The sequence below is a fragment of the Hippopotamus amphibius genome, chromosome 4, assembly GCF_030028045.1.
Source record: "Hippopotamus amphibius kiboko isolate mHipAmp2 chromosome 4, mHipAmp2.hap2, whole genome shotgun sequence".
NCBI lineage: Eukaryota > Metazoa > Chordata > Mammalia > Artiodactyla > Hippopotamidae > Hippopotamus > Hippopotamus amphibius.
The window spans coordinates 88118824-88146577 of NC_080189.1; the positions used below are offsets into that span (position 1 = coordinate 88118824).

Consider the following 27754-nt stretch of genomic DNA (forward strand, 5'->3'; position numbering starts at 1 on the left):
AGTGGCCCACAGTTGTGAAGACTTGAAAATATAGAATTCAGGACTTACTTATCGCCAGTCTTCTATTTTCTTTGTCTTCTAGGCAAGCCAGGGCTCAGATTTTCATTATGTGTAATAAAACACACAGGGTTTTTTTTTTTTTCCTATAGGACTAGTAACCATTTCCAAAGCCAGTTGGACATAACAGAATCAATTAGTTAGTGAATAAAATTTGAGTCATATCGTCCACATTTTCTTTGGGAAGAATAAAAGCTTTTGGAGCACCACTGATACATTGTTGGAGTGTCTTTGTGTTTGTGTAATAAAGCAATGGGTAATCAAGGTGATGAAATAAGGATGTACAGTATGGGATACTCTAATGACAATGCTGGTGCAGGTCAGAAAGGAAAGGCTTTTGTGAATAATCTTAGTATAATCAAATACTCTATGTTTTCATGATGTTTAGGCTTTGTAACTATATAATTACAACTACAAAACCCCACAATCCTCCCATACCTCTTATTTCTGCATATTTCTAACTCCTAGCCCCCACTATAAGCCATCAAAGTATTTGGCTTGAACACTCAGATTTTATGATGTTATACTTAAGGATGCAATTATCATGTCAAAGGTGAACAGACAGTATACTGAATTACAGTAGCCAACATTTGTTCAGTACTATGTACCGGGTACCATTCTAAGAGCTATGCTTCCAGTAACTCATTTAATTCTCTTGATAATTCTAAAATTTGTTATTATTACATTCCCATTTTATAGATGAGGAAGTGGAGGGCTAGAGATTTTAAGTTGGCCAAGATCACACAGCTATTAGACAGCAGAGGCAGGATTTGAACCTAGTTTGCCTAGCGCTGACCCTGTTGTACTTAACAGTTACACTATACTGCATCCTATAGAAAATATTTTAAAACAAAGTAGACATGATATATGTATTTCAAATTACAATTAGCTGCTGGTAGCATAGAAAGGGATTTGAAGATTTCCAAAGAGACTGCTAAAGAGGGTAGTTGTATAAAACATTACTAGGTTGTAAATGAGGTAGAAGTATCAGTGAAGTCATAACTAGAGATAAATGTAGAAATTTAACCAAAAAATCTCTGCAAAGCCTTAAAGATGTGGCTTCCCTCCCACCCCTTCCCTGGTGACTTGTTTTCCTGGAGTAGAACAGCTGATTAGCATATTTTATTTCTGTTGTTAATGCCAAGCCTGTTTGCCACCACTGGGTTTGCCTGATTGGTAGCATTTAGTGCAGTATTTGGCGGTTCTCTGTGGAGCTCTTAGACGTCAGCTGTAAATCATCTGCTCAGCCTCCCTGACTGTGCACTCCATACCTCCCACCTGGTGCACTGGGCACAGGCATCCACGCACTCTCCATATGTGGACAGAATTATGCTCAGCCTCGGGGGGAAACACTGCAAATTAGAAGGTGAATTCTTAGCTCTCTGGGCAGGCCCTTACTTGTGCAAATCCTGTTCCTTGTAATTGGAATTGTGTTTGTAAATCCCTGTACACCCAGGTGAGACTGTTACACCCCTGTACTTTGGATGGAAAGGAAAAAAACCAGTCTGCTTACAAGAGGCCAGATAAACTTCCTGTAAAAACTGGACAATGTGGGTAGGCTTTTTGCAACCACACTCTTTCGTGAAATGCAATCTCAATCTTTCATAGAGCACTTCTTATTTCTTAAAAAAAATTCCTAAAACCTACCTTCAGTGATGGTTTAATTAGTTATCTTTCCAGTCTTTAGAGAGAGATCTTGATGTCACCTCTTGTGACGTCTTTATAAGCAATCGTATTATTGTAATGTATGCCGAAACTCTGCCTGGCTGTCCTCAATAACATGTTGGGTGGGGTGGCAGTGTTGGGGGTGGGGGCGGGGGCCGGGCGCAGTAATGTAGTTAATTGTGTTGGCAAGTAAACTTAGGATAGTTTTTACTATTAACCTTTGCTAGGTATAAATGACTTCTTCCTATTTGAAGGTCTTTAATGAAAAGTTTAATTATCATTATACTGTAACTGTTTATATGTTCTTTTAGAGTTTATGTTAGCCAGTGATTTTCAATATTAAAAAAAAAGTATGGGTGACAATGTATTACCTCTCTGTAAAGATACATAGGACTCCTGCATGCAGTTTCCAATTGCAAATCTAGCACTTTTTTCTAGACTTTTTTGTCAATATATATATTTTTTCTTTTTTAAGTTCTTTATTGGAATATAATTGCTTTACACTGTTGTACCAGCGTTTGAGGTACACCAAAGTGAATCAGCTGTATTTATACATATATCCCCATATCCCCTCCCTCCCACGACTCCCTCCCTCCCTCCCTGTCCTTGCCCTCTAAGGCATCACCCATCATCGAGTTGATCTCCCTTTGTTACACAGCAACTTCCCACTAGCTATCTATTTTACACTTGGTAGTGTATGTATGTCTCTGCTACTCTCTCACTTCGACCCAGCTTCCCCTTCGCCCCCTGCCCCCCCGACCCCGTGTCCTCCAATCCATTCTCTGCATCTGCATCCTTATTCTTGCCCTGTCACTGGGTTCATCAGTACCTTTTTTTTTTAGATTCCATATGAGTTATCATATGGTATTTGTTTTTCTCTTTCTGGCTTACTTCACTCTGTATGAGTCTCTAGGTCCATCCACCTCATTACAAATAACTCAATTTCATTCCTTTTAATGGCTGAGTAAGATTCCATTGTATATATGTGCCACATCTTCTTTATCCATTCATCTGTTGATGGGCATTTAGGCTGCTTCCATGTCCTGGCTATTGTAAATAGTGCTGCAATGAACGTTATGGTGCATCAATACATTTTTTATGTAAATTCTCTCTCCCCCTCCTGCTGCCCACCCTTCTAAGTTATTATTTTATGTGATGTTACATTCTTTTATTTTATGTGATGTTACATTCTATTATACTTTGCATTTTAGGCAAGTTTGAATTGTAAAATCAATCAATATTTAGAAAATGAGTTATTATTATGTGATAGCATCTTAGTAAAGCATTGCCTCTCTACCTAACCCTGCGTCACAAAACAGTAATCACAAACATATTTCTCTGAGTGAGAGCACCGCAGCTCCTCGTGACCCTTTGCATTTATTTGAGTTGTGTTATGAAGTCCTAATCCCCAGAGTCTCAGAAGGGAAACTTATTTGGATGTAAGATCACTGCACATATAATTAATTAAGTGAAGATGAGGTCATACTGGAGTAGAGGGGGCTCCTAATCCAATATGGTTGGCATTCTTGTAAGAAGACGCAGAGACACAGGGAGAGTGCCATGTGAAGGTGGAGAATTGGAATGATGTACCTAAAGGTCAAGGAACTCCTGGGCTCTCCAGAAGCTAGGAAAGAGGCATGAACAAAATTTCCCTGACAGCCCTCAGAGAGAACCAACCTGTTGACACCTTGATTTTGGACTTCTTTCCTCCAAAAGTGTGAGACAATACATCCCTGTTGTTTTTAAGCCACCCAGCTTGTGATACTTTGTTACAGCAGCCGTAGCACCACTAATAGCAGACATAAAGCAATGAATTCAAATAAAAACCTTTCTCCCGAGAATCACAACCCTTCTCATGCCTTGCTTGGTCTCTTACAGTAATTTTCCAGGCACTGTCCTTGATGCTGTTTGGTTTGTACCCATCCATTTTACACACCACTACCATTTTAATATTTCCTTCTATGTATACAGAATTCCAGTAGTCACTCTTCATTGTGCCTGCAGCAGTGCAAATTCTTAAGTGAGGCATTCGAGGGCCTTCTTTTCTGGCCTCAATTGCCTTTCCAGCACCACCCCCTGCCCCCTTCCCCCACTGTGCACAGCACTGTATTCCAGCCACTCCCGCTTCTCCTTAGTTCTGTAGTGTAACTAGCACTTTTCCACTCCGAGCATGCTGTTTCTTTCGCAACAACCCCACCTAAGGAATTTTACTCCCCCTTCAAAACCAAGCTCAAAGATTGCTGTCATTGTTTATTGAGTCAGTCCGCAAAGCATTTGCTATCCCTTGGGCTCACAAAATAATGTAAACTTCTTTTATGATACTTATAGTAGTTTGTTTTGTATTACCAGTATCTGTGCATGAGTCTTCCATTAAGCCCTCAAGGAATCTTTCACCTTTGTTGGCAGAAATCCGGCATCTCAGGATAGGTCATAATTCTATAGCGGACCAACCAGAAACACATTCTGCTGATTTCAGGCTTCTGGTATGTCCCCCTCACATGTTCTCCTTTCATTCCCTTGAAGAATACAACGGACTCAGATCAAAGCCTTTTCTGTCCTTATTCCCATAACTATTTGTATCTCCTTACCATCCAAAGGAGGATAAATTAAGAATTTGATGATTCCCTGATGTCAGAAAGTCACAAGAGAGACAATTTTTCACACTTAATTTCCTCCCTGACCTAGTGAAGGCTCTAAACCAAAAGTAGCAAAATTTTTCTTTTAATTGGACTCTATTAGTAAAAGTTTTGAACATGCATGTATATGTATGTATTTGCCTATTTATTTACTTTTAATTTATAAATTCTATAGATATACTCCTGTACTTACCTACTTTGTATATTATAGAACATACACATTTGATGTTAAAATATAAAACTTCTAATATTTCCTTCCCAATTATAAACAGAGGTATATAAATGGATTCTTTTTAAAAATGGTTAGGTGATTGCCTTTTCAGTTAAAAACTGTGGATAGATAATCCCTAAACTAAAATTAAATTTCTTTCTCTCAAAAAATGAAAACTGGAAATGATATAAACTTTACCAGCAATATAAGACATAATATATGGTTACAAATATACATTAAAGATTATATATTTTACATAAAGCCTAAAAGAATCCATACAATGGAACCATAACCATTCAGATTGAAGCCTGGAATGATATAATTTGTATGTAAAGAAGAAACTTTGAAGGCTTCATATAGGCATAATTTATTATAAATAAATGAAAACTACAGGGGAGAAAAAATTTAAATTTATCTTTAACCAATAACTTGCTTTGTTAAGAACCTTTTTTTTTGTTATCATTCAAGTGAGTGTATATTCAAGTAATCCCAGTATCATTTTTTTAAGTCAAACCAATATGCTCTTCTTAAATTCAAATTAATAGATCATAATTTTAAAATAGCTGTATTTTGTCTCTTTTTCTTTTCCTAATATATTTTAAATATGGAAGGAATTTTTAAATTTCTCAGACTACTTTGTATCATTTAGCTGTGAGGAATATGAAACGCTCATTTTTTTGATAGAATATTCAAATTATTGCCTAAGTGGAGTGTGGATTTTTTTTTTTTTTTAGCAATAACCTCTTGTATTTTTTAGTGAGATCTTTTTTTTTTAAGCTCTTTATTGGAATATAATTGCTTTACACTGTTGTACCAGCTTTTGAGGTACACCAAAGTGAATCAGCTGTATTTATACATATATCCCCATATCCCCTCCCTCCCATGACTCCCTCCCACCCTCCCTGTCCTGGCCCTCTAAGGCATCACCCATCATCGAGTTGATCTCCCTTTGTTATACAGCAACTTCCCACTAGCTATCTATTTTACACTTGGTAGTGTATATGTCTATGCTACTCTCTCACTTCGTCCCAGCTTCCCCTTCCCCCCCGTCCCCCAACCCCGTGTCCTCCAGTCCATTCTCTGCATCTGCATCCTTATTCTTGTCCTGTCACTAGGTTCATCAGTACCATTTTTTTTTTAAGATTCCGTATATATGAGTTAGCATGCAGTATTTATTTTTCTTTTTCTGGCTTACTTCACTCTGTATGACAGACTCTAGGTCTAATCACCTCATTACGTATAGCTCCATTTCATTCCTTTTTATGGCTGAGTATGGAATGTGGATTTTAACAAAATTTAAATGAAAATAGTATACATCATATTTGAAAACAACTTTCTTATGATCTGTCTTTAAAAATGTATTGATATTTATTTTATCTGATTTGGAATCAGATGAATTGAAAACATGATGAAATATATTGCATCATCAGAATTCATTCTTTATAAGTGTTAACGCTTTCTTGCAGCACATAAACTTCCACTATGATATATATATATAAAGTGCTTGCCACAATTATAATGTTTTACACAAACTGTAATTTTTTATATTATGTGATTTAATATTCTTTAACTTATTAATTAATTCTATAAGAAAGCAAAGACTGAAGTTACTGAATGAAGTGCCTTTACCAGGAAAATAGATCTTTGTTCTGTAAGTCATTAGGGACAGGGATAGAAATTTAGGGCTCCTAAAAAGAAGTTTTAATGCTGTATAAGTAGCCAACATTTATGTAGTATTTATTATGGGCTAGGTATTGTTCTATACACTTATATATATTAACTGTGTAATGCAATGAGATGGGTAACATTGTTCTCCATATTTCACATATAAGGAAACTGAGGCACAGAGGATTTACATAATTATCCGAGGACATAGCTAGTACATGGCAAAACTGGGATGTGAACCCAGTCAGTTTGGTTCTAGAATCCTTGCTCTTGACTACTGCTATACAGCTTATACTCATCACAGTTTTCCTTTGACTGCTGTAAAATCAACAGATTATTTTTCTTTTGACAGTAGCAAATACTATGGAGAAGAGGAAAGCAGACTTAGAATCTGCTCATTTAGCAAACAATTATTGAGTGATGCTGTGCAAAATCAATGTAAGACCAAATCACTTCTCTCAAGAAATTTATAATCTAATAAAGGAAATAGAATGAAAAGATGTGTGATGAGTTATATTAAAAGGGTGTATTTACCAGGGAAATTCAGTTTTGCTGTGGTAACAGATTAACCCCCAAGTTGCAGTTTAACTCAGTAGTCTGATAGGGGTTGAAGACTCTTCAGGGTAGTTGTCCTCCATGCAGGGACTCAGCAATCTAAGTTGTGTTGTGGCTATACTATCACAGTGTGTGGCTTCCATTGCCATCAAGGCAAGGGAATAAAGGAACCTAGAGGACTCAGTCTCTGCTCTGTGCTTCAATTAGGAAATAATATGTTTCACTTCTGTTCATATCCCGTTGGTCAAAATTATTCACATGGGCCCTTGAACTATGAAGAGGCTAGAAAGTGTGTGGGAGTATGTGGCTATCTGGTGATCAGCAAATGCCCTGACCAAAAAGAATGTACAGTTAATTGGAGCAGAAGAGAGTTGGACAAGAGTTAGTTAGGATTCTGTGGGAAGCTGACTAGAAAGCAGCAGGAAAAGTCATGAAGTCATGATAGAAGATGGTGAAGGTAATCGAGAAACACAAAACATGAAGGTTCTGGGCATCCCATAGGAAGAAGCTGTAGGCAGGGTCTCTTCAGTACCATGGAGAGCTCCTGTCATTTAAATTGCTGTAATACCATAGGATGTCAATTGCAATGCCTTTGCTCAGCAGCAGTTCATTCCATAAACATTTATTATGCGCCTATCATAAATTTTTGTAGGTAAAAATTTTAATATAACTAACGGTCTCATGGGGAAGACAGATAACTCTCTGTAATGCAAGGAGTAGTTCTACAACAGAACTATTTTCTGGGTATTATGATGACATGGAAATACTCCTAACATTAACCTTGAACGTAGAAAGAAGTTGTACAGGGAAATTTCATGGAGGAGATGATTTATGATCTTGTATGTGTATTAAGTGAAAACTAATGGACTTCCCTAGTGGTCAAATGGTTAAGACTCTGTGTTCCCAACGCAGGGGGCCCAGGTTTGATCCCTGGTCAGGGAGCTAGATCCCTTATGCTGCAATGAAGATCTTGCATGTGGCAACAAAGATCCTGTGTGCCGCAACTAAGACCCGGCACAGCCAAATAAATAAATAAATAAATAAATATTAAGAAAAAAGAGAAGTAAAGAAAAATAATGATTTGGCCAAGCCAAAGAAATAAAGAGCACTTTAGGTCAAGGGTAAGCAAACTTTTCCTGTAAATGACCAGACTTTTTCTGTAAGTGTTTTAGGCTTTTCAGGTTATAATGCTAGGTCTCTTTTGCATATATATGTATGTATTTTTTTACAACTTTTCAAACTGTAAAACTGTTCTTGGTTCAATGCTTGTACAAAAATGGGCCATAGTCCAGATTTGACCAATGGGTCATAGTTTGATGACCCCTGGTGTAGCAGAAAGAACAGGAGCAAAACCAGAGATAAGTACATACAACTATATACAGTTTGGTCTTGACAGAGTATGTAGTTTGAACAAGGGTCATGATAAATGAGCCCAGATAGATTGATAGGGGACAGAACATCATGTTGAAGAACTTAGGTCTAATTCTGTCAAGTTTGGGTTGCACTGAATGATTTAACTCAATAGAGTGACAAAATCAGATTTGCATTTTAGAAAGCTACCTGTACTGAGAATTAACCTAAGGAGACAAAACTGAATGCAGAGACCAATTTGGGAGCTATTGGCGCTGGTCAAAAAAAGGTATAATGAAAGCCTGAAATAAAGCCATAGTGGAAAGGGTAAGCAAGAGGCAACACAGTTGAAAAAATTTTGAGGTAACATCGGAAAGACTTTGATGTTTGATTAGAATGACTCCAAGGCTATGTAGGTAGTGTTCTTTAGCTGAGATAATAAATATTATGCTGACTCATTGATGTTCCTCCTTTAGCAGGAACTCTGGTTGTCATTTATCCCAGATTTACACCATCTGGAGTCAGAAACCAGAGGCACATCTTCTGTCCTAATGTGACTTTTGGGGAAATCTATTAGGCTGTGCAGGAAGGGTATGGGGAGCTTTTGCACCTGTCCATCAAATAGATTGACTGCTATGAGCAATACTTTCCCTGTAGCAGAATGCCCATTCAGGGTAAAGGATAAGGAACTCAATGTATAGGTTCATGGAAATAGTCCTAAAAGCCATAGTCTTTTAAGACTATCAGTTATTTTAGCTATTTTTGGATCAAAAAATCCAGAATTTTATAGACTTTGAAATTGCCCTGAGGTAGACATAAGCCATCTATGATTGCCCAGCATTTTTATATAGTTTCCCATATTGTTAGTACCACCATCCTAAAATAGAATTTTCTTTTTTTTTCTTTTTTTTAAGCTCTTTATTGGAATTTTTTATAATTGCTTTACACTGTTGTGCCAGTTTTTGAGGTACACCAAAGTGAGTCAGCTGTATTTATACATATATCCCCATATCCCCTCCCTCCCATGACTCCCTCCCACCCTCCCTGTCCTGGCCCTCTAAGGCATCACCCATCATCGAGTTGATCTCCCTTTGTTATACAGCAACTTCCCACTAGCTATCTATTTTACACTTGGTAGTGTATATATGTCTATGGTACTCTCTCACTTCGTCCCAGCTTCCCCTTCACCCCCTGTCCCCCCAACCCCATGTCCTCCAATCCATTCTCTGCATCTGCATCTTTATTCTTAACCTGTCACTGGGTTCATCAGTACCATTTTTTTGGATTCCATATATATGAGTTATCATATGGTATTTGTTTTTCTCTTCCTGGCTTATTTCACTCTGTATGACAGTCTCTAGGTCTATCCACCTCATTACGTATAGCTCAATTTCATTCCTTTTTATGACTGAGTAATATTCCATTGTATATATGTGCCACATCTTCTTTATCCATTCATCTGTTGATGGGCATTTAGGTTGCTTCCATGTCCTGGCTATTGTAAATGGTGCTGCAATGAACATTATGGTACATGTTTCTTTTTGGATTATGGTTTTCTCTGGGTATATGCCCAGCAGTGGGATTACTTGATCATATGGTAGTTCTATTTGTAGCTTTTTAAGGAACCTCCAAATTGTTTTCCATAGTGGCTGTACCAACTTACGTTCCCACCAACAGTGCAGGAGAGTTCCCTTTTCTCCACACCCTCTCCAACATTGATTGTTTCTAGATTTTGTGATGATGGCCATTCTGATTGGTGTGAGGTGATGCCTCATTGTGGCTTTGACTTGCATTTCTCTGATGATGAGTGATGTTGAGCATCTTTTCATGTGTTTGTTGGCCATCTGTATGTCTTCTTTGGAGAAATGTCTATTTAGGTCTTGCACCCATTTGTGGATTGGGTTATTTGCTTTTTTGGTGTTAAGCTGCATAAACTGCTTATATATTTGGGAGATTAATCCTCTGTCCATTGCTTCATTGGCAAGTATTTTCTCCCATTCTGAGGGTTGCCTTCATGTCTTGTTTATGGTTTCTTGTGCTGTGCAAAAGCTTTTAAGGTTCATGAGGTCCCATTTGTTTATTCTTGATTTTCTTTCCATTATTCTAGGAGGTGGGTCAAAAAGGATCTTGTTTTGATGTATGTCATAGAGTGTTCTGCCTATGTTTTCCTCTAGGAGTTTTATAGTGTCTAGCCTTACACTGAGGTCTTTAATCTATTTTGAGTTTCTTTTTGTGTATGGTGTTAGGAAGTGTTCTAATTTCATTCTTTTACATGGTGCTGTCCAATCCAAAATAGAATCTTCATACTTCCTTTCTAGAGTGAAGGCATGTAACTTAGTTTCCACCTAATAGACCAATGCTCATGAGACTTGAATATAGAAGAATGCAAGATGAATTGGGGACCAAGCGTGGGGAAATCCAGATTCAGTCAAGTGCAGCAGTGAAAAGGAGGGGGATACAGTTCTGGACATGTAGCCAGTGTGATGCAGTTAGTTTGGAAAGGCTGGCGGCAGGCAGTGTGTAGAGATTATCTACCATGGAGGCCGAGTATGCAGTGTTAGGAGGAAAGGCAGCAGAGATATACTTTGAAACAGTGGATCAGAGAGCTTCAGTTAAAGACAGTGCAGACTTTACAGAGCTCTTTGGTAGGGTGCTGCTCTGTCAGATTCAGCGGCCACAGAGACCTGAGTGTAACTGGATGGCTTTGCCCCTTACGGGAGCACTTTTGACCTCAAGATGTCTCACTTAGATCCATACCTAACTCAGGAATGTGTCTACCAATAGGACAAACGTTATCCAATAACTGTCTGATGTGAAATTAAAAGGTTTTTGAAGAGAGAGTTGGTGTGGGGGGCTTGGGGAGGAGAGCACCTGAGCTTTTGCCTAGAGGAAGGGCCCTCTTCATGCTTACTCTCAAATGGTTAGCATTTCATCAGTGGATTTGGATTTCTATTGGATCAGCAGAGGCGTCTGCCCCAGAATTGAGGTACCGCCACTTATGGACATAAGGAGGGAGGAAGCCAGGGGACAGTGTAAGATAGAAGATGCATCTGTGCTCCAGGACTGTTCACTAGCCCTCTTATCAACACTTGTTTAAGTGTTGGCAAGTCACTTAAACCCACTGGTTCTTGATAATTCTCATTTATCTCTGAAGTGGGAATGATGATGACAGCTAACACATATAGTGTTAACTATGTGCATATATTCATCTAATCTTCAGAGCCACCCTATTATTATCATCTCTGTTTTCCTGGAGAGGAAAGTGGGGAACAGTGTTTGAGTAACCTGCCCAAGATTCCACAATTCCTTGGTGGTGGAGCGAAGATCGGAACCCAGGCCGACTGCCTCCAGTGTCTGTGCTCTCAACCTTTCCCCTCTACTGCCTCTCCAGTAGTAGTAAGGTAATAATATGGGGAAAACACCTGGCATAGAGAGGGCATTTGATAAATGGTAGTGCTGGGAGAGGGATGGAGAGGAAGGGCAACAGCAAGAATTCTCACCTTCGTAACTGCAATGAGTGAGGAAAGCATCAGGTTAACTTAGAATGAGCTCTTTTTGTATAACCAACAAGAGGTGTGGAAATAGCATGGATCCTCATACACTTTCTAACGTATGCCCATAGACATACAATTCCAGAATGATTTTTAAAAGGTTTTAGTACTTTTTTGCTTCTAGACCTAAATCTGAAGCCAAATGCCTTCAAATCAATGCTTTAAAAGTTAAATGTGCCCAGTGCATATGTGTGAGTGTGGGGGCACACACTCTTCAGTATCTAGTACCACTGCTTGAAAGCTGTTCTCTTCATATCCATTATCATCAGGCTGGTACTTTACAGATAAGCTGCAATAAGGATGTTTTCAGGAAGTTCGGTGATTACTTTTCAGCATATAAAATCATGTTTAGCTTTGTTGAAATATTTGTGTACATTGACCTAGCAAAGAAGGCAAATAATAGACAAGTCAAATTCTGTAAGTAAACAGTTATTCATATTTGAATCAAATGGAAAGATTAGAGAATAACATAAAGGAACTCCATAATTCATTTTCTCCCTTCACTTAAAATATAACACAAACTTTCCAGACTGCGTTTTCAGAACAGTCTACTTTTTATTAACTGATGTAAACCTTTAGATATCCCTTTTAAACAAAAAAGAAAATGATGAAAATGAAAGGAAACAGAAATCATCTTAAATATTTGTCTGTTCTTTCACTTGTTATATAGACTTAAGTTAATGAATTTAATAAACTTCCTGACAAAATATTCTACCATACTTTCTGAAAGTATTTGAAACAATAAAATATTTAGTTTAAGATTTCATAATTTTTATATATGAAGGTTACATTTATCACAAACCAAAAATCTATAATCTTAATGTACTTTCTCTTTATTTCATGATATCCCATCCACAGATGTCTCAGTTCCTGAATTCCATGAAAAAACCAGGACACTTTAACACTACCCACTTTAACACTAACCATGGCAAATTACAAACTAAACAGATTTGAGTAATCCACATTAATCTATAAAATATAGAATAAACCCACCATGAATTTTCCTACTACATTGGTTATTTTTGGTAATAACATCTTCAGAGTGTTTCTTGGAAGTGAATAGCCTACATTTTTATGAGGATGTGTACATTTTATTTTCAAGATGGGGAAAATCATAGAAATTCTAGTTAAAGTTCTGAAGACCCAAGGTATGCACATTAAAAGCATAGAAGAGTATTCCTGAGGGAAAATGAGTTCATACAAGGTTTAGTCACAAACTTAAAATAACTGAAGACTTGTCAAGGAAAATGACATCCTGGAAGGCACAGAAATATGTATCACTGTCTTAAAAGGGATCATGGAAGCAACTTTAGAACAATTAAAGACATCGTGAGCCTAATCTTGCAGAAGTATAATGTGAATAAAGGAAACTCTGGCACAGATTCCTGTCCTTTAACCACAACTTTGATTAAGAAGACGGATGCTAGATGTTTCTAAACTAGATATCTGACGGTTTGAAGAACTTAATGGAATTTCAAACACCCATACTTTGTCAAAGGAATAATTTTTTAAAGTTATATTGATTATTTATTGACACAGAAATTAGAGCTAGGTTGGGAATATTCCTAATTTTCAAATGTGTGTACACAATATTCAAAAGGAAAATGTATCTGCAACATAAATGCTTTAAAATCTGTCAAGACTGGTATCAGTCTCATAGGACCTCACAGTTTGGAGGATATCCTTTACTTTTTTGTCCAAGTTAGACCAAGAGAGCCATACTTCTTGAAGTGCTTTCTTTCTCTCATGGTTCAAGTCTCTTGGAAAAGAAGAGCTTCTTTTTCTGGGGAAGAAATCCCACACAAAAAATTTTTGTATGGAAGTTTACACATAGCCACAATGAAAATAAGTGGAAACAATGAAAATAAAATCTTTATTATAACTACACTACACACACATATATTTTATATGCGTATATCTCCCTGAGATTCACAGTGTAATTAATTTCTTTTATCACAGACCTGAATTTTCCCTTTTTCAAGTAATATTAAAACTCAGTGTGTGTGTGTATATATATATTTGCTGGATAATAGGATATATATATCCAGCATGCAGCAAGGGAAAGTACCATCACAAATTTAAATTCATAATCAAATTCAAATTAAAGTGATCCAAGAATAGGTTTCCAAATCACATATATTAATTAGGTGGTATATGTCTTTCATGACACAAAAGCCATTAAGAAGATCACTGTGGCGGATGCAGTAAATTGTGTTTCACAGAACACTGGAAGCTGATATTGACTGCTCTCCTTCTCCTCATTCTCATTTTACACGTGTACCCCCGCTCATTATTTCAGCCCCTGTGAGCTGTCCTCCCATCTTTCTTCTGCTCATTTAATTTTACTTAGAGAGCTAAGGAACTGAAAGGAGTCTTAGTGATCATGGACCAGCAGTTTATAGATGTTGGAGCTGAAGCTCGAGAAGGAGCACCCTGACCAAGGTCATGCCACAGCAGGTGATAGAGCTGAGGGTACGATCTGTCTCAGGTACATAAAAACAAATATGGGAAATCTTAGCTTTTCCCTCAAAACTCAATTCCAGTCTCCCTCTTCAACAGAGCCATTTCTTTTTCTTTCCCTTTTTCTCTTACAGTTTACTACAAGATATTGAATATAGTTCCCTGTGCTATACAGTAGGAACAGTAGGACCCTGTTGTTAACAGAGCCATTTCTGACTGTGCAGCAAGGGTGCTAGTTTGAATCCGGGTTATAGTGCCCTTGCTGTATAATATAAGCGAGTTTTTATCGCCATTATCTTAGTTTCCTAATGGGTAAAATTGAGAGAATAACAGCTCCTACTGCATAGGATTGTTCAGAGCCTTAAGCAAGTTAATATTCATGAAGCACTTAGAATAGTGTCAGGCCATAGTAAGTGCTCAATAAGCATTAGTTGTCATGATTATAATTGTCATTATTATAAGTCATTATTATAATCATCCACATTAACACTCTTTCTCTCCTCTTTTGTATTTTTCATAAATACCACACAGTTAGCACTTATTTTCTAGTTGTTTTATTTAGAGTGTTAGTTTATTTCAGTTTTCTCTTCCCAGCTGAAGTCATTTCAAGGTAAGGACAATGTCCTATATTTCTTCTGTGTACCTCCATAGGGCCTAACCCAATGTTTGATGCAACATAGGGATTCTGTAAATACTGTTCTTTTTTCCTTCTGGTTCACTCAAAATATCTGGGAATCAGTGTTTATTCAATCTCTTTAGGTGATGCTGCTGTGCAGCCAAGTTGAACTGCTGTGTTAGACTGTTGGATTGCAAGAATGGCATTCTGAGGAGTATTTACCCAGGGTAGGGCATGAGGCAATTGCAACTCTATAGCTACCTTATAAAATTCTGTTAAGTAATATGCGGTCTAGACATTGACTCACTTTCTAAGAGGAGCTTTGAGGAGAGGAGATATTTGAACATGAATCCTGTTACTAAGGCTCTGAGACCCTGAAATCTTATTTTGTTTGGTTCATTTCCCTTCCCACATGATTGTGGCTGGAACTTTTGCTTTCCTTTTTGGCCAGGCTGACTCCTGCAGATGTGTCATTTTCCACACACTGGATGCCTGCTTTATGCCCGGCCAGAGGAAAGTGGCAGTTCCTGAGTCACGGCTACTGAGTGTCTTTCAGCACTCTGTGATTTCCCTGGGGGTCTGTCATCCTCGCTAACTTTGCGTTTTCTCTGACTGGCTTGATGACTTTTGTCCTTTCATCTCAAGATACAGCTTAAAAAAGAATATATGTGTGTGTGTATGTATATATATTTGTATATATAGTATATATACATAGTATATATATATGCATATTTGAATGAAAAAAAGAGCATCATTAGGATATGTCAAAATATAGACTTGTTCTTCTATTTCTTTGGCCAGTATGACCATGATGGTCTCGTGTTGAACATGAGCAGTTTCATAAGTCATACACTCTGAGACAGTTGTCATTTGAGACAAAAACAAGACCACCTTGTAATCATTCCTGAACACAGACAAAAGCAAGAACATGGTGCAAACCACAAAAATGACCAACGTCCCCTCTCCATGCTAACGTGACTGCTGCTGCTTTTTTTTTATCGATCTTAGCTTTAGCTCTACTCTGTTCCTCATGTTTCATAGATAAAAATTAATATGCTCAGTGATAAAATTGCTCCTACTTTCTAATAGTACCAAATCCAGAAGCAAAACCACCTTTCCCTGGAACCTCCCCAATAAGACTGAGGGATACCCCAGGATGCAAGACTTTCAGTACTACAATTGGGAAATTCCTGGGTCAGCTTGGTCACCCTACTCTCTAAAATAACCTGACACAAGCCCAAACATTTTAACAAGCTCCTCCTAACATCCTCATAGCGAGATACCTCCAAGTTCCCAATAGTATTTGGTTTCCCTTGCTGCAAACACTTCGAATAAACCCAATCTTATTGTACTGTGGTCCTGGTGGTCTTTGTTTATGGGCAAAGAGCAGTCAACGAAATCAAAATGAAGTAAATACTATAGCAATGGATTTAGTAGATTGCTCCTTAACAATGTTTTAAATGACTAATTTCCTTCTGACAATAGAAAGTGGAAAATTGCATAACTTACGGGGAAGTCAAACAGCGTGTTGAATCTTAACATAAAAGAAAAATGTCCAGAAAAGATTGTTATATCTTCATAAGAAGGACTTTGTTTTGTTGTTTTTATAACAACTTCCCTTTCTGTTTGTCAGGGATCATGTCTGACCACCAGTTTGGTAACCAGTTTATGTGCAGCGTGGTGGCCTCTCACGTGAGTCATCTGCCCACAACCAACCTCAGCTTCGTCTGGATTGCTCCACCTGCTGGCACAGGCTGCGTGAATTTCATGTAAGTACCCAAAGTGTCTGTGACTGATACAGAAGGCAAATGTGTCATCAAACCAAACTTGGTTCTGCTTGCCTGCGCACAGTAAAGCCAATCTATTGACACCAGCTTGTGGTGAAGGGAACTTATATCGGGGTACCAAGCAAGGAGTCCAGGCAGCTAGTGCTCAAAAGACCTCAACTCCCCAGTTGCTTTCAGGGAAAGGTTTTTTAAAGACAAGGTGAGGGAGAGGGTTGCGGGGTACATGATCAACTCATGGACCTTCTTCTGATTGGTTGATGGTGAGGTAATCAGGAGTCACTATCATCAACCTTCTGGTTCCAGCTGGTCTGGGGTCAAGGTGTTTGTGGGCAGCATACAGTTAACTTCTTCCACCTGGTGGTGGTTTCAGTATGTGCAAAGCAGCTCAAAGGACATGGTTCAGAATATTAATCTATAGTCCCCGAGGAAAAACTAAAGATTCTTGACTAAACTATTATTATTTTGTCTTGCTTGACTGTTTTCCTTTGTTTCTTCATTTTCTTACTTCTCTGATAAAATTTTTGCTTTGACACTCTGGGAAGGCCTAGGAGGCTAAAGTTTTTCTACAAACAAGAGGCAGATGTAGGACATGGGGTCGTCTGTCCTAGGAAGGCCCCATAGGGTCCTGTTCGATTACAAGTATACCTCTCATGAGGTTACATACAGTAACTATTTAAATGTATTATTTTAATAGATTTAACCTTAATTAAAGCTACTCATTTTAGTGTCAAAAAGAGGCCAAGATTGTAAAAAAAAAAAAAAAGCAATTTTAGAGCTTTATTTTTACATATTTATTTATACCTCGGGAGGTCTAAATTGAATTTTAGCTGACAAAAATACATAGTAAGATAAAAGTATGTGAAGAAATCAAGGCAACAGGAAAGTGGTATTCAGAAAATAAGATGAAATCAGGTACAAAAAATGCTCTGAGTCTCCATACATGGTTTAGAAGAAGACCACAGATTAGAGATTTAGCTTTTAGCTTTCTAGCCACTAGTGCCAAGAGGAAAATATGATCAGTTAGCTGATTCATGGTGGTAAGAAGTCAGGACTCGATAGAAACTTACTGAATCTCTCCTGTGCTTTCATTAAGAGGAAACAGGGAAATGTAGTGAGCAATGTCCCAACAGCATGCTTAGATAAACACTGCAGTATGGTTCAAAGGCTCTAACCTGTGATATCTCTCAATACAGACTGTTCCCCTATCCCTGCCCTACAATCAGCTCTCCTCATCTTTCTTAGTTATCTCTTTTTTCCCCCAGAGCACTTTTTTCACTTCTAACACATGATATACTTCATTTATTTAAGTATACATGTTATTTATTGTGTGACTGTTCCTACTGAAATGCAAGTTCCTTGAAGGCAAGACTGCATTTCTATTTTGTTCACTGATTCACCCCAGTTGTCTAGTACAGTCTCTGCACACACAGTAAGAATTCACTAAATATTTCTTGAACGGTTGAGTAGGCCAATGGAATAATGTCAAAGGCAGTTCAGAAACAGCTATTCTATGGGCAATCAGGTGAAATAGATTTGGAATTCATCTTGAATAGTGTTCTATTCCAACCTTCCATTCAGACAACAAAATCCCATAAAACCTGCATACTCCAAAATTTACCACTACCTTTTCTTCTCCCTTAATAATACACAGTTCAGTGTCAAGGGTTTATATCACATCACTGATTATATACTCTCCTGCCTATCCTCTGGGTTACTCAGGCTGCAAACATCAGATTCATCCCACCCAGCTGGCTGACATTTAATCCCATCATTTTCTCCCTCAGAAAGCATTTCACACTTGAACCCTTTCCTTCCAGTACCTCTTGCTAAGCTGATTGTGGTAGCTTCCTAATTGGTCTATTCACCTCCAGCCTATTTCCCATCCAGCCCATCTTGCACACTGTTGTCCAGTTAACCTTCCTAAGGCACAGGTGTGATCGCTCAAAAGTTAGATATCCTAAGACTTCCTTCTAAAGGCCAGCCCTTTGACATGGGTTTGAAGGTTCTTCCAAATCTTGCTGTTCATTGTCTTCTCTATTGTCTCTCATAGCCTGCACCTCCTGATGGCTTTCTCTCTTTCTCCATGCTTTTCCCTTAGCCTAGAATGCTTTATTCTCTCAAATTCAATTGTTAGATTCCTAATCATTCTTCAAGCTGGCATTCTTAAAAAATCTTCTGTAAAGCTTTCTAAGACATCAGCAACAGAAGTGATGGCTATTGTCACATTTTGCTTGTAACTCTATTATGATGCTGACTATATTTTACTATATATTTATTTGAGTTAATTTCTTGCCTTTTCTATTAGATTAGATTGGATAAGGACAAATTCTTATTTCTTCGTGATTCCTCCACAGTTGGTTCAAGGACTTATACGTAGAATTCACAGAAAATGCCCTTTGAATTTTGTATCCTGGGAGGGTTGGGGAAGGATTGGTTCTAGGATCTTCCATGTATGCTCAAGTCCTTTATATAAAACGTCATGGTACAGCAAACCCTCTGTATCTGTCTGTGGTTTCTGCATCCAGAGATTCAACCTACCATGGAAGCAAAATCCAAGGATACGGAAGGCCAGCTGTATCTGATGTACAATGTTGTCTTTTTCTTTAGTTTAATAGTAAGCTCTGGTTCTATTTTGGCATGCTTTATCTTACTCATGTTGGCACTTGTTAGGATAATTTACATTCTTACCATGCATAACTTTTTTTTTTTTTTCATGCATAACTTTTTCATTTAAAACAAGAATTACTTTTTTGAAGGAACACAAAGTAAATCTATGCCAGCAATGCAGAACTGCCTTTTTCCAAATAGATATAGTTTTTAATTTAATCTGTTTTAAAATGATTTTTGATGGCTTACGACCTCACTGTTCCTGGGATATCAAATTGTATTCTCTTCTGAGAAATAACATAGGTATTTTAAGTCAGCCCCTAACAATATTTTATTAGCAGAGGGTAAAAAATTACAGTTTGGTTAGAAGTAATTCTTACTGATTACAAAGAAGTTTACACACCCTCACTGTATTTCCTAATAAAATTTTAATGATGCAAGTTGCACTTTTTAGCACTCTTAATAAATGGTTAAGTCTCTGCTTATTGTAAGCCATGACTATGTTGAATGTTACATAGCGTAGCTGCTTCCTGTGTGGGCAAGATGTTTTTGTTGATCTCTTTTCCTAATTACTTTGTGAGAGACTACAGGAAAACTGAAGATTGAATATGGGCCACTGAACAATTCATTTGAAAATTTCTGAACTAAAGCGATTTCTTACCTTTGTTCCTTACTATAGTATTTATTATGTGTTAAGTAGAGCTATATGTAAGAGTTAGTATCTGTAAGTGGTATGTGCTCAGCAATACTTGAAGAGGATTGCTAATGTTCAGCATTAATTTAAACATTACACAAAAATAAAATAACACAAAAGCCTATGGCATATGAACATAAATATACTTTGATTCTCTCTTTTCTGACTAACCCCCAAATTATACCTTTTACTTTTTAAGGTAGGGAGAATTACTTTTTAGAAACTAAACTTCAACCGTACTTATATGCTTTTATAATATATTTTGTATGAGGTTTTCATATCATCAGTTAATTCATATAATTATTTAATTTTTCACGTGTCTTTTTTATCTGAGTTTGAAATCCCTCAAGGTCAGGGACTGCGTTAGGTATTTTTATATATCTAATAGTTCTTAATACTAAACTGTAGACAATAGAAGGTCCTAAATAAATATTTTTTTCTTGCTTGATTTATTTTATTTAATTTATTGAAGTATAATTGATTTACAATATCATGTTAGTTTCAGGTATACAGCACAGCAATTCAGATATATATATATATACATATTACATGTATATTCCCTTTCACATTCTTTTCTCTTATAGGTTATTGCAAAATATTGAGTATAGTCAATAAATACTTCTTAATAGCTACTAATGACATATTTCATTGATTCTAAAATATAGAAGTGCTTTTTTACATTTTGGAATCTCCAAAGCTGCATCTTACAATTATAATTTGCAACATTTATTTCAATTCTTAGTATTATGATTGATAGTGTCTTGGATTTGAAGAAATCCAGAAACTAATATTTACCATGTATGTTGTCTCTCTAGCGCTGGCAACTGAATCATCACTGCACCCAATTCTGCAACCTCATATTAGTACAGCCAGTGTATGGTGTAAATTCTGTGATTTTAAAACCTAGTTATCTATTTAAATCCTTTTTGAGAAAATCTCATAGTGAAAACTATGGGACATTTGAACTGAAATCCAAAACAATTATATAATGTGCTGTGTGTGCCTTTCCCAGAGAAGAAGAGTAAGTGGCACGCTGTCTGAGTAAGCCAGGTTTTATTAGTAAACCACTTAGCCACATTGTCATTTGGACTGTCTTTTGACTGCCTTTCTCATTAAAAATAATCAAGTGAGAGAAACAGAGAAGAGATGGCCTGAGGACAAATTTGCTTGCTGTACTGGTATAAATATATGAAACGGGTCAGTAACTAAAATTATTTTGTCATTAGTCTTATGACACCAGTTGATGACATTTACATTTTAAGTGAAAATTTCATCCAGAGATCTGCTTAGTATTCAAATCTTATGACAGTACAGTTTGTTTTTACTTTTATATTTGATTAATCTTTAGTGACTAGTAAGCTCAATTATCCCAAGTTTTTGGATGTAAATAAAAAAAAAAATCCCAAGGGTGAGGAGGTGGTACAGAGAGAACAGAGGGAAGAGGAAGAAGAAGAGGAGAAGGGGGAGGAGGAGGAAGAAGGGGGGTGGGGGGAATAAGGAGGAGGAGGAGAAGGAGGAGGAGGAGGAGAAAAGGTAGGGACAGGGCAAGGGAAGGAGGAAAGAAAGGAAGGAAGGAAGGAAATCTGCAGGGCCTGTAACCCTAAAAGTTAGTGAGAAACTAACAGGGAAAGAGAGTTGTAAAATAACAACTGCAGAATTAATTCATATTTTTGAAAAACGTTACAATACACCAATCACTGTTCTAAGTAGTTTACATCTTTTAATCCATTTTTATTCTCACAGTAACTGTATGAAGTAAGTGCTATTATTATCTTAGTTTATAGATGAGTAAATTGAAGTACAGAAATGTTATATGAGTTGCCTAACATAACTCACCTAGTGATTGACAGCCTGGATTCAGAAGGCAGTCCAGTTTCAAGCAAGTGATTTTTGCAACTTTACTGCATTTGCCTCTGAAATCATCACTATATGATTTGATATGATAAATATTATTTTATATGATAAAATGGTATGATAAAATACCAGTGGTACTGATATGATTAACATTAGACTTTTTAATGGGGCATCAAAATCTCTCAAACTTTTTGAAGTGGCCAGCGTGTTTCCTATCCTCATTTTGAAATCTATCTCTATATGAGATTGTATAATGTTATCTAACTCATTCAAATATCCTAAGGCACTGATTTAAACTTCTGAAATGTGGAGACCACAGTAGACTAATATGTCAAACTTAGGCCTGATCTTGATATGCATGATGTAGGCTCATTCAATTATACCCATCCCTTGTCACAAGGGGATCGCGTATAGGGAGAGAGTGTGTGAATTAAAGGCAAAATTGAATACCATTAGATTTAAGTTTAACTGATTGGACAGATGCTAGCTTAATATTAGAATAAAAATGGAACATGAAAGAGGATTAGATTTGTGCCTAAATTAATGCTGATTTAACCTTAAGTGAACTCCATTAAAATTGAGAACAGAATGAAGCAAGTGATGTTCTATTTAAGATACTGAAGCAACAGCAACAAAGAATTGAACTCACGGCAGCAAAGAGATACACAGGTGGACCGTACTGAACATTTGATATTTTAAAGGAAGATTCTCCTAGAGGAAGCTTAAAAGTACACTAAACAAGACGACGGAAAAGATCATTTTAAAAAATTGAAGACACTAGCACTTTCTGAACACTGAACAGGCTCAAAGTAACACAGATGCTGAGATTTGAAAAGCTGCCTTGAGTGCATCTCTGGTGCCTTTGATTTTTGATGACAGCCATTCTGGTCTGTCTGGAGGATTCCTCAAGAAAAATAGTGTGGTTGCCCATTTATTCCCATCGATCAGAAGAAAGCATTGGAGATGTTTGCCTTGTTACTTAAACATTTGAAATAAGATCAGGAACTTCCCCATGGGTGTGTTTATGGGGAGTACATTCGTACCTATAGATAAGGGTGCTGACAGCTGATACATACAAATGTGATTTTACTCTGTAGGTTATATATAACTTGCTGCAAAAATAAGTTACTTCTCATGTAGGGCTGAAATGCTTCTATCCACACTGTCTGATAAAACCAGATATGCTATTTTACAAAGGAGGAATTTCATCTGTCTCCTAAGTCATAACTCTGTTGATTTTTTCTGATGGTCCAGTTTTCTTTTTTCAAACAGACATTCCCCAACTTGAGACAGTTATTTCAATGCTGCTCAAAAACATACCTTTGAATGATAGGATAAAAGAAAAATTATCTACCATTAAAAGTGAGTGGCTAGAAGCCTAACTGATAGTTCTCATTTCCCCATAGGCCTGTTTTTCATCAAAGTTAAATAGCCAATTAGGCTTGGACAAGGAGACAGTCTAAGTTCAGGGACTAATGTGTGTTCTTATTTATCAACATTTTGGCAAATGAGGTCAAGATGCTTCCTGGGGATTTAATCCTTAATTTTAGGGAGTATGGTAAAATGTTGAGATAAAATATGTCCATTAATCACCAGGAAGGTGTGAAAAAATTATTTTTGTTATGTGGATTATACAACATATTTTTGAAAAATTTACAGATATTCAAAAAACAAAACCATTCCCTTCATTTTTTTCCTGCCTCCTTTCTCTCTTCCTGTGTCTCCTTCTTATAAAAAGCCACCTTGTAAACTGCACTGGTTATATTAGGGAATTCTGCTGGAATTGCACTATGACACTTTTCTTCGCATCAAAACCTTAAGACCATCAGAGAAGGAGAACTGCTTTATAGTGAGAAAAATTGTCTACTTCAGTAATGAAGTGTTTTTAACTAGGGTCCAAAGATGGACCTGCATCTGTGGAATTCTGTCCCACAGTAAATATCAGTAGCTGATAGTGTTTTTTTTTTTTAATGTTTCTTTTCTTTTTATATAGAAATAGTAGTTTTTCCTAATATTCAAAACAAAACTATGGCAAACCCATCTTTCCCTTCTTCTCTTCCATTCCTGTAATGGAATCATAGCTTGTGAAGGGTACTTAAGTAGATGGACTGAGGTTTGAAATCCTTGATATGCTCCTTATCACAAGGCCTTGTGGTTTAGACGGGATTACGACTCCACTTGGCACTTCTTACTTGAAAACACAAGTAACACTTGTGAAAGCAGAAAGATCCAATTCAGTAAATCTAAAAGCTTTACATATTACAATTATTAGCAGTTCTCAGTATCTGATAAAAATTTCCTAAATGAGATATGGGCAGAGATTTGAGTTATTTCTCTACCAGTAGAATTTGACAAAACCAGTTTTAGAAGGCCCAAGTGTGAAATTATTTCATTTTCTTTAAACTGCCTACACAATCAAAAATAGTGATGACAAAAATGTCTGGGAAACAGGTAAATAAGCTTTTCTCCTGGCAACAACAACTCCATAGTTTGCCAATATAGTCACTTGGGTAATATATATTAGCAAAAGGATTTTAATTCTGCTTTTAGCAAAATCTCTGAATATTATGAAATATTTAATATAGATTATATATGAAATAAAACTTTGCTTCTTCAGATAAGAATTTTTTAAAGAACTTATCTCGTCCTCTATGACTTATTTGGATATATGTTGTATGTGTATTTATATACAGCTGTATATATGTATATATATATACACACACACATACAGCTATATGTGTATATACATACATATGTGCATACAAACACATGTATACGTATATGCACATCCATACCCATATTCTAAAATTTGTTTAAAATTATGCTTTCTAATATGGTAGTGGTATGTGGCTACTTAAATTTAAATCAGTTAAAGTCAAATAAAACTAAAAATTCAGTTCTTCATTTGCACTAGCCACATTTCAAATTCTCATTAGCCACATATGTCTAGTGACTATTACATTGGACAGCATAGATCTAGCATATTCCCATCATTATAGAAAGTGCTAGTGGGCAGCACTGATTTAGAGGATTGAATGAATTATTTTTTCCTCTAATGTTATCTTAACATTTACAGAATGTAACTGTGTACTTCAAAGGACATCAGAAGGAGTAAAGTAAAGCTAAGATTTTGCAGTTGTCCTGTGAACTTGAATTATCATAACTGCTAACCTGGACAAATAGGGCAGTTTTATGTAAAAAGCTAGTTACCAAACTATTCATTTTGTCAGTGCGGCAATTACTATAGTCCTTAACTTTATGGGTAATGTTAGGCCAAGTGTGACAGGTGAGGATTCCCTCTGGCTACCTTCCCGTACATTGCTCAGGCCTCAGAGCTGCTCTTTGGCAGCCCTGGGCTCTCCCTGCCCCCACCCCTGGGCCTCAGCCTCTGCTCTGACCCTGCCAATCCCCCACTTCCCCCCATCCCCTGCCACAATGTTTTAAGTTCTGGGCCTTTTCAAATATGCCCTTATGCCATGAAAATTTACCACCATGTACCTAATATTTAAAATTAACTGGTCTGGAAGGCTGAGCATCATTAATAGGAAAATGAGTGATAATTAAATTTGGAATTGCATTTGATGATGATGATGGTGATGGTAGTAGTGGTAGTAAAAATAGCAACTTCCATTTAGTGAGCACCTGTGTACCAGGCAGCCTGCTAAATCCCTCTCCTCTCCTAGAACCACCATTACTGAAGGAAGAACTTGGAGAGCTCAGAGAAAGGTTTGTTTTGATCTAAAACATGTCCTTTTAACTACCAATCTGTATTACCACTCTATGTCACTTTTAAAATAGTAATTATGGAAGTCAGTACAGCAACTTGGGAGATGCTTAGAATATTAAGTGACAAAAGCATAAAAAGTATTTTTACCGCTTCAAACACATTAAAATTATGTTTGCAAAGGAAATTCTGGCATCATAGAAGCCTGAGCATACGAAAACTCTTTCCACTAAAATCACATAGAAACTTTGGCTAAAATGAGTAGACATCTAAAATATATTAAAAAAACAGTTTGAAAGAAAAAGAAAACACATAGTCTGGAAAAAAGAGGAGCTATCAAAGCTGGATCAGGAAGTAGGAGTTGACATTTGTGGTGGCCTATGGGTATTTTAAGCCTGGATTTAGGTCCTAGGACTAGAGTTTTAATCTGAGTGGGGCCCGTAGCTATAGTCATGAGATAAGGGAGGAGCAGGAACAGGACCTGGGCCCATTGCATGAAGCCTAGAGCCTCAGAGTTTTATCCAACTCTACCTGGGAAAACAGCAAAGAAGCTTATCATTTGACTGGAGCCTTTGGTAAAAATAAGTCACTTATGAGAAACAAATACTATCAGCTTGTGAGGAGTCTAATTTTACATTTTTAACCTGGTACAGAAGACCAAGTTAAGAAATTAGCATCTAATGCACGTTTTAGAAGGGGAAAATAGAAAGAATGAAGACAGGCATATTTCAAGAGATTATAGAGAAGAATTTTCTAGAATTAAGGAAGACGAATTTTTTTTCTATCTAATCAAGATAAATAAAATAAATTAGCACTGATATAGATCATAGTGAACCTTCGGAATGTCAAAGACATAGAAAATCTCAAAGACAACTAAAAAGAAAAATAATCTGTAAATTTAGTCTGGCAGTGGTTTTCTCATCAGCAACAAGAGATACCAGATGACAATGGAACAGTATCTTTGAAGTGAGGAAAGAAAATAAGGTTCTTCCCAGAATTGTGTACCTTGATAAATTATCAGTCAAGTGAGAAAACAAAATAAAGATATTAAAAAAAATAAGGTTTAATTGTTTTTATCACACAGAGATCATTTAAAAGCAAGTTTTAAATGAATGTGCTTTAGTAAAAAGAAAACAAACCCAGGCAATGTAGGATGCATGAAATTATGGTGTGACCCAATAATAAATAATCATTGGTAAGCATGTTAAAAATTCTAAATGAACCCTGAACATACAAATAAATTTACATTTATAATGGAAACCAATAACTATTGTAGGATAGAATTTAAAGGCAAAGAATAACCAAAATACTAAACACCATCAATGTCTAACGGAAATCAGTATTAAAGTTTTCTAAGGTCCTCCAGTTATTCTGGAAGAAGGTTGTAGGCTTAGTTAAGGATGATTGTTAAAAACATAAATGTATAAAACATAAATAAGTGTGTAACTTCCAAAATAGGGGATGGGATGGGGAAAGGATTAAATAAAACTTAATCCACCAGAAGAAAGGGGAAAAGACAAATACAAAAAGCATAAGAATATAAAGTGTAGTATAAGATAATATAAACATGTAGGTATTATATATATATGTCTGTGTACACACACACACACACACACACACACACACACACACTTACAATAAATGTAAACAGATTAAATTCAGCAGTTAAAACACTGTGACTTTCAGGATGCAGTTTCAAAAATCCAACAATGTACTGCCTCCAAGAGACAAACTTAAACATCATGGCACAAAAACATTGAAAGGAAAGAGAAGGAAAAGGACATACCATGAAAATGTTGACCAAAAGAAAGCTGGTGTCACTATATTTTTTGAAGTGTAATTGATTTACAGGTATCACTATATTAATATCAGACAAAACAAGCAAAAGTTAATAATACTAGGAATAAAGTTACCTAAAAACAAAATAACATGCATATACAGAGCTGAAAGAAACATGCAAAACTGAAAATTGCCTTTGAGGTAGCAGAATACTGAATAAATATTTTCTAATATTTCAATTGCAAGTAGTAGTATAAAATTATTTGGACAAAAAATTTTCTAAAAATTATTTGTTGCTTGGATGAATGAATGCAGGAATACATGAATGAAAAAATGCCTTAATGCACAAAGGCACCAGAAGATTAGGTTAGAAAATTAGGGTGTATATTATGTTATTTAAACTTCCAGGCATGCACTGGTGGCATCTGGCTTTATGTTATAACATTTTAAATTGAAAGGTCCAAGTCTACGTAAAACTTTGCTGTTAAATTTTTTTAAAAAAGCAAGTAGAATATGAGGAAATAAAAATATTTAAACAACATA

At 36.5% G+C, this 27754-nt stretch overlaps 1 protein-coding gene across 2 annotated transcripts in view; it reads left to right on the forward strand.

Moving 5' to 3' along the window:
* Window positions 1-27754, forward strand: part of RELN (reelin) — a 494116-nt gene that overhangs the window by 135950 nt on the left and 330412 nt on the right. For both annotated transcript variants that reach the window (XM_057732969.1, XM_057732970.1), the window contains exon 3: window positions 16400-16535. In XM_057732969.1, coding sequence (XP_057588952.1) covers window positions 16400-16535 — 136 coding nt within the window. The remainder of the gene's footprint in view (window positions 1-16399; window positions 16536-27754) is intronic.